Source organism: Sphaeroforma arctica, assembly GCF_001186125.1.
Source record: "Sphaeroforma arctica JP610 unplaced genomic scaffold supercont1.115, whole genome shotgun sequence".
Classification (NCBI taxonomy): domain Eukaryota; class Ichthyosporea; order Ichthyophonida; genus Sphaeroforma; species Sphaeroforma arctica.
The window spans coordinates 24,491-32,833 of NW_014040443.1; the positions used below are offsets into that span (position 1 = coordinate 24,491).

At 43.0% G+C, this 8,343-nt stretch overlaps 1 protein-coding gene across 1 annotated transcript; it reads right to left on the minus strand.

Annotated features, from left to right (window-relative positions):
• Nucleotides 1-3,253: 3,253 nt before the first annotated feature.
• Nucleotides 3,254-8,061, minus strand: SARC_02530 (hypothetical protein; the record flags this gene model as incomplete). Its single annotated transcript, XM_014303698.1, has 2 exons — nt 3,254-6,728; nt 7,442-8,061. Coding segments are annotated over 2 exons (4,095 nt in total), but the record flags the coding sequence as incomplete, so codon positions are not given.
• Nucleotides 8,062-8,343: the final 282 nt, after the last annotated feature.

The window sequence follows — 8,343 nt, forward strand, 5'->3', positions numbered from 1 at the left end:
TAATCGTTCCCGCTAGACGGTGGTCGAAAGTATGGTCCTGTGACTGTCATGATTTTTTGCTAACAGTGTGCTATGTTATTTTGAATCCTAGGTTTGAATCCTAGGTGCTGTGCGCAAGTGGCAAATTTCTATTTCATATTTCTATACTTAACTACATCGTATATATATTTCTTTCGTCGACCTTGAGCCCTTGAAGGATTCCACATTTTTTCCGATGCTGCAACTCCATTGGGCAATCCTTACTCTGTCATCCTCATTCCTCCCTTAAACGGCCCATCAGATGACCTTTGGTTTCCACGGCAACATCTCCCCTAGTTTAACTTTCTAAAGTTGCTCTTTACCACTATAGTTGATATCGCTACTTTCTTTCAATATGCTAAAAATTAATACCACTTTCGTACAATCTGCACTAAAAGTTAATACTATTTAAATATATTCTGCACTAAAACTAATACTACTTACATACAAACTGCACTTAAAGTTCTTATATGCAATAAAATATAATCTACACTAAAAATTATTCGTACTGCTTTCATACAATATAATAAAGAGTGCTACAACTTCCATGTATTCTGCGCTAACAGTCATTACTACTTTCATATGATCTGCACTAAAAATCGATACTACTTTCATATAAACTGCACTAGAAAGAATCTCTAGAAGGAAATGTTATTTTTATACAACCTGCAAAGTTAGGACTTCTGTCATTTAAAAAAATAATATAACTTTCATATAATTTGCCCTAAATATGATTAGTAATTTTATATAATATGCACGTAAAATGAATACTACTTTTTTAATATAATCTGAACTTAAAACGTTATTACTGCTCGCATATGAACCGTATTAAAAGTTATTGCCAATTCTATAAAATCTGCACTAAAAGTTGTTACTTTTACATTCATATAAACTGCCATAAAAGTGATCATTACTACTATTCTATTATCTGTAGAAAATGATATTCCTACTTTCATATGTGCACTAAAAGTAATTACCACCTTTTTGTAATTTGTACTAAAATTTATTCTCACTTTTATCAGATTATATCTGACACTAAAACTCAATATTACTTTTATAAGCTGCAATAAAAATCAAAATACTTTATATATTAATCTGCACTAAAATTTACTTCAATATTATATGCACTAACAATCATTTTCACACAATCTACACTCATAGTTATTACTTTCACCCAATCTGCACTAACAGTTAATACAGCTACTTTCATATAATCTGCAATAGAAGTTATTGTCACTTTTTAATATATAATCTCCACTATAAACGAATATGAAGCCTGATATACATGTAGACATAAAAACTTTATCCAAGTTGAAACAAATAAAATAGAAGGCTAAAATTACTTTTCTGTAATTTGCACCAAAAGCTATTTCTACTTTGTATAATCTGCGCTTAGAGCTAACGCTACAATCATATAGTCTACTACAATATCATATAATCTACACTATTAAGTTGATACTGCTTTAATATAATCAGCACTAAAAGATGTTACTCGTGTAGGCATATAAAACTTTATCTAAGTTGAAATAGATAAAATAGAAGACTAAAAAGTACTCTTATGTAATCTGCACCAAAAGCGATTCCTACTTTGTATAGTCTGCGCTTAGAGTTAACACTACAATCATATACTCTGCTGCAATAAGAGTTATTATTGCCTTCATACAATCTACACTATTAAGTTGATACTGCTTTTATATAATCAGCACTAAAAGGTGTTACTACTTTCATATAATTTGTTTTATTTTGTAAATGCCATTAATACTATTTATAATCTGCACTAAAAGTTATCACTACCTTCATAAAATCTGAACTAAGTTAGAATTACTTTCAACTTACCTGCACCAAAAGTTAAAACTAATATTTTCATATAATCAGCACTGAAAGTTACTACTACTTAAATATAATCTGCACTAAAAGTCATTGCTACTTTTTACTAATCTGCATTAAAAGTTATAACTACTTTCATATATTCTGCACTATGAGTTTTTATTTCTATATAATCTACACTAAAAGTTGTCACTACTTCCATATAGCCTGAAATGACAGTTAGAATTATTTTCATATTATCTGCACCGAAAGTTATAACTATTACTTTCATATAATCAGCACGGAAAGTTATTGTTACTTTCATGTAATCTGTACTAAAAGCCATTGATACTTTTTAATGATCTGCATTAAAAATTACTACTTTTATATATTCTTCACTATGAGTTATTATTACTTCATATAATCTGCACTTCATACATCTACACTAAAACTTATTACTACTTTCATATAATTTGCAATAAATTCTAACACTACCTTCATATAATATGCACTAAAAATAATTACTCCTTTCATATGATTTGCACTAAAAGTCAATATCACCTTCATATAATCTGCACTATAAGTTATTATTACCTCTACATGATTTGTATTAAATGTCATTACTACTTACATACAATCTACACTAAAAGTCATTACTACTTTCATATAATATGAACTATCAGCCAGAACTACTTTCATACACTATGTACCAAAAGTTGATATTACTTTCGTACTTCCATATAATCTGCGATAGAAGGTATTGTTACTATCATATGGTCTGACTAAAGCTAAAACTACTCTCATATAAATCTGCACTAAAAAAGTGTTACTGCTTTAATATAATCTGCGTTTTAGAGTTGATACTACTTGCATAAGTTTGCACTAAGAGTTAATACTACTTTCATAGAATTTGTTTTAAATACTACTTTCGTGTAATCTGCACCAAAAGTAAATATTGCTTTCATAAAACCCGCACTTAAAAGTGAAATACTACTTTCATATATCTGCATTTGAAGTAATAACTACTTTCATATAGTTTGTATTAAATCCTAAGACAGCTTTCACATAATCTGCTCTAAAAGTTATTACTACTTTCAAAAAATTTGCACTTTAAATCAATATAATTTCATATGATCTGTACTAAAAGGTACTACTTTCATATATTCTGACTGAGAGTTATCTTTACTTTCATATAATCCGCACTAATAGTTCAATACTACTTTCATAAAAGACAGTAGAACTCCTAATAAGAGTATAGATTGTTACGCTTAATGAGCTGAGGCCTTGCAGTTTATTTAAAAAACCAAAGTAATTTGGGACAGAGAGAACATAAAAACGTTGTTTATTTATATCAGCGGGGACTATCCGAACTACAGATTTGATTACCGCGGGACTAGGAGTCATTACATACCGAAAAAACATCCCCCCACTATACTTGTGAATTGGTCGCGAACGGGAAAGCCGCTTTCTTGCCGTAGCTGGTCGGGTTATAGAAAGTGGGTGTGGTATTCACCTGTGCATCGCTTGCCGCAGGCGCTTCTGCCACATCGGCGACGGGTGGTTCAGTGCCATTCGCTGCACGCTCTTCTGCCCCGTCCACACTCCCTTCTGGCTGCCCTACGGGTGTGTTGGAGCCGTTGGCCATGGCATCCATATGAGTGGGCGGCGATGGTAAATGGGTGGGTGGCGGTGGTAACTGGAGGGGTGGTGGAGGTATTGAAGAGGACATCCTCTGGCTATGTCCTGCCTTAGCCGGTGCGATAGCTACACTGTCAAGTGCGCCGTGTGTATTGCTGCTTTCTGGTATCGGGCTGATGTCCGTAGGCGGAGGAGTTAACGAGGACGGTATTTGGGGAACCTCTGATCCATGCGACATACCATCGTTCACCCCGCTGGATGACATCGATGGATTATCTACCCCACTCGCCCTCTCAACTGCGGAGACGTCCATAGCGTCTGCAGCACTTTCGGAAGACAGCCCCAAATCCTCACTCGGCTCAGCCGAGGACACTGCCGGAGCCACTGACTCCTCCGAAGGTTGCTCTCCCACGATACTTGTGCCGTGGTGCAGGGTTCCCTGATCCCGTGCCAGGTTTCTGTGCAGTACCTCTGAGTCGCCTGTTGGCGGAGAAAGTAATTCACCCGCCATTGAACTCCCCGCAGGCTTCTCAGGCTCCGCTGGTGAGAGCAGAGTAGTCACTTGACTGGCCCCGGGTATCCTGTGGCGCTCCAATATCTCCACCACGGCCTTGTACTTGTTGTTGACAGTAACAAGTTCGGCGGTGATTTTCGAAGCCTCACTCTGAGCCCCTTCCAGCTCCTTCTCGAGGTATCGCTTCCACAGCTGACCCTTCCTCACCTCTAGAGCGTGGGCCTTTGCACGCTCTGAAATGACTTCCTGCAGCCTGCATATGGCATCTTTCTCGGCCTTCAGCCGCGTGCTCTGCTCGGCGCTCTGAGCCGCAGCCTCCCGCGCGTGTTGATCGCGACTCTCGCGGTATTCCCGAGCCCTTTGTGCGCATTCGTCCCTCTCCAATCGCACCTGTTCCAGCGCGGCCGCGTGCTTCATCTCCAACTCCTTGACCGCTTTAGACTCCTCCGCGCCTTCCGCTACATCTAGTGTCGCACACTTGCTCTCCAACGCCATCAGCTCTGCTCGCAGCTTATCGATTATAGCCTGCTGAGAGCCAAGCGTCTCATCGCGGCTACGATCGGTTTGCTCTGCTCGCTGTCGCGTATTGTCTAACGCCGTATTCAGCGCGTCCAGGTCAAGCTCTAACTCATTCAACCGCGTCTCCCGGGCTTTCACCACCCCTTCCAGGTGCGCCACAGCCGCGCGCAGGCCGTTCACAGCTTCCGCATGCTCCTCTGCCGCAGCCTCTCGCGCGCGCATATTCTTCCGATCCAGTTCGTAGAAGGTCTTTTCCTTCAGTTCGCGAACCCTCTCCGACTCCGCAAGCGCAGCTTTCAACTTCTGCACCTCATTGCCGTCCTCCTTGTGCTGTTTGATTGATGTCATCATATCGCCGGTAAGTACACGGAACTCGATGATCTGCCTGTCTCTCGACGCAACATCATCGTTCAGCATAGCTATATCCTCCAACATCTGTTGCCGCTCAGCGAGCACACTCTCAAGCCTCTCATGCGATTGCGCATTGTGGTTACCTTCGGGTGTGCTCAGCCGTCTGTGGACCTTCTGATCCATCTGCTGCTGCATGTGTTGCTGTACCTCTTGGCCTCTCTTCTGCACCAACACATCCACCTCCGCTTGAGACATACCCCCGTGCCCCAGCATGCCACCAGCCAGCATTACACTCAGTGCAAACAACAGCACGGACGAGAACACCACATACACATGAGTCCCCCATACAATCCCGTCAGTCGAGGCCATGAGCATAGACGGGCGAAGGAAGTACAGAGGAACAATTCCCGCCTGGATCGTGGCCTGGGCAGACTTCGCATCCGCCAGGAGTTCGGCATTGTGCGCCTCCAACTGCTCCAAACGGACCTGTGACATACAGGTGCATGTAGAGCCGTCGCCCATAAATAGCCCATCCACCCCCTCTGCCTTTACGGATCCATTACCTCCGGACTCAGGCCTAACCATCTCCGCAACTCCCGCACTCTCGGCCGAGGCACACGCTAGCTTGATCGCGGTCACGATATCATACCCTGGCCCGTTGGCCACAACCCCGTCCAGGGCCTCTGCGCGCAGCATGAGCTGCTTCTCTCTATTGTCAACAAGCACACCCTTGATCTTGAGCTCCTCCTCCTCTCTCTGGCACACCGCCTCTCGCTCAGCCATGGCTTTACCTCTGTCCTCCAACTCTTTCTCTCGCGCTGTGAGACTTTCCTCTCGTTCCGTCAGTTGTACGCAGTCCGAACCTCCTGGCGAGGCATCTGTACCGGTATCCGAGCCCAGTTCGGGGGCAATAGTAGGCGAAGGCTCCGTCTCCTCTGTCTGGTGTTGGGTGGGGCCAGGTGTCGGCTGGTCCAGTACAGCCGGTTCCTCTTTAGTTGTTTGCACTATAGGAGGCTCTGGCGAAGGTACGCTTGAGCCAGGCGTGCACTGGATGGGGAGCTCTCGCTCTCGCTCGCTCACTTGAAGCTCATCCGATAACTTCTGCACCTGCACATGCAGATCATACACCTTCCTCGCCTGTATTCGCATCGCACTCTGGCACGTCGCGACTGCTCGGGTGGACGTGTTCAGGGCCTCTGCGCTGACCACCGCCTGCTGGGCCAAGCTAGCCACACACTCGGCATACACCGCTTCGTGCTGCATCAGATCCTGCTGTCTACTGCGCTGAGAGTCCCTGTGCATCTGTTCCAGCTCATCCACTCGCAACTGACTTGTGTTGAGGGCTTTGCCTGTCTCCGTGAGCTTTAGCACAGATGCCTCCTCCCGTTCGCTGCACTCGGCTAGTGAGGCATTGGCCGTTGCTAGCGCTGATTGGTGTTGCTGCAGGTCCGTGTTGCACACCGAGAGACCGCTCCCCAGACTCGCCACACGCTCTGTAGAGGCATTGAGCGCTTTTTTGGTTGTCTCCCTCGACTCGAGAAGCTGTTTCATGGCCGCATCACGGGCACTCGCTCTATTCTCCCATTCCTGAACAGACACCGTAAGATTGTGTATCTGAGTCATACACAAAGTGTGGTTGGTGCCACACTCGGCTTTCAAGGCGTCGCAATCGGTCTTCAGGATTCCACACTCCAGCTGCAAGGCTGTGCATGTTTCGTTCTGAGCCACATACAATGTGTGCTCTATCTTGCTGGAATTCTTAAGATTCTGCAGCTCGTCATGCAATGAACTAGCTTTCTCGATCAATTTTGCTTGCATCTTCTGTAGTTCTGGCGCGGGAGTATCCCCGACCGGACCCGATTGACCATAAAAGGACTCTCCGCTGAGTGACGAGAGAGGTGTGCATTATTAGGAACGAATGATGCATAGAACGTTGGCAAGTGGTCAAAAACTGTGCGCATATATCAATTGCAATACCATACAATATACATAGATGTATAATACTATATCTTCGCCTATATACATATATACATACACTCACATACTCGCACATAAATGTAAATATATATACATATATACACACAAACACACACACACACATATATATATATACACACACACACACACATATATATATATATATATACATATACATGTATATATACATACATACATACATACATACATACATACATATATATATATATATATATAGGTGTGTATGTATGAGTGAATATAAACAATGATAATTCTTCTATTATGAATTGACAGAAGAAGACATATCTATTCATTTGTATGTCTTGATGCACATATAAAACAGGGTATGTATGTGAAAGTCTCACTCGTTACACATGTATATATACATATTCAATAATTAATACATATCCATGGAAGCTTGTACCACTCCTCTCGCACCTACCAACTACAAACAGTCAAGTGCAATAGAACACGAGCATCACATACATCTGCATCTGCGGAAACCCACATACAGCAACACTAAAAAATCAACAACAGCCATACAAAGCGACTCAATATATCCAACAAGGAAATTCCACGGACTGGCACAAACAACAGCAACCCCGCCTATTTACATACAAAGAATGTTTTGGGTACATCGGTTGCTTCGGACTCTGCGGTGGGAACCCCCCCAGCTGCGACCACAACACCGCCATGATCTCTTGCCCGGTCCTTCGTACTGTATCGCGTGTGTCTTCGTGTCGGCGGTCACTGTCTCTGAACAGCTCATACATCAGCCGTCTCTCTTCGTCCCGGGCATACACTCGGCGCCTCTGTTCGCGGTCGTGAGTATAGTGGGGTTGTTGATGCCGGTGCTGGTGCGGGCTTTTCCTGTCATTCACTTTGCCCGTGCGTGGATCGTTGTAGGCATATTCATACTGGTGGTTGGGGCTGTCACTGTACACACGCTCTTGCGTATAGTGCTGATGCTGATAGCCGAATTCACTATCCCGGTCATCCCCTTGGCCCGTGTAGTCGTACTGTGAATTGGGTTTGTTACTGTAGGTATATTCGTACTGGTTGCCCTTTCTATCACTGTACGTAGATTCTCGGCTGGGTGCTTGAGGGCGTGCATTCTCTGTGTTGAGTGGCTGTGACGGAATATCAACGCTACCAGCCTTTATCTCCTGTTCAAAGTGTTTGACCAAGTCCAGGAAAGCTTCGTCTGATTCGTCCACTTCGTTGAAATTTGCTTCTACGGGGTAAGAAGTTAATCTGATTAATAATACGGAATGATATACAGATATACGGAATACACAAATGTACAAATAAATAGATCGATTTGAAATAGGAGTGCAATAGAATAGTAAATACACGAAAATCAGTCTCTACACACAAATGAACCGCAGGATATACATATATATATATAGATATATACAAATATGTTCTGTATATATATATATATATAGAAACACGCACAAACATACTCAACAACACTTACAGAGACACGGACACGGACACGGACTCAGACACAGACACAC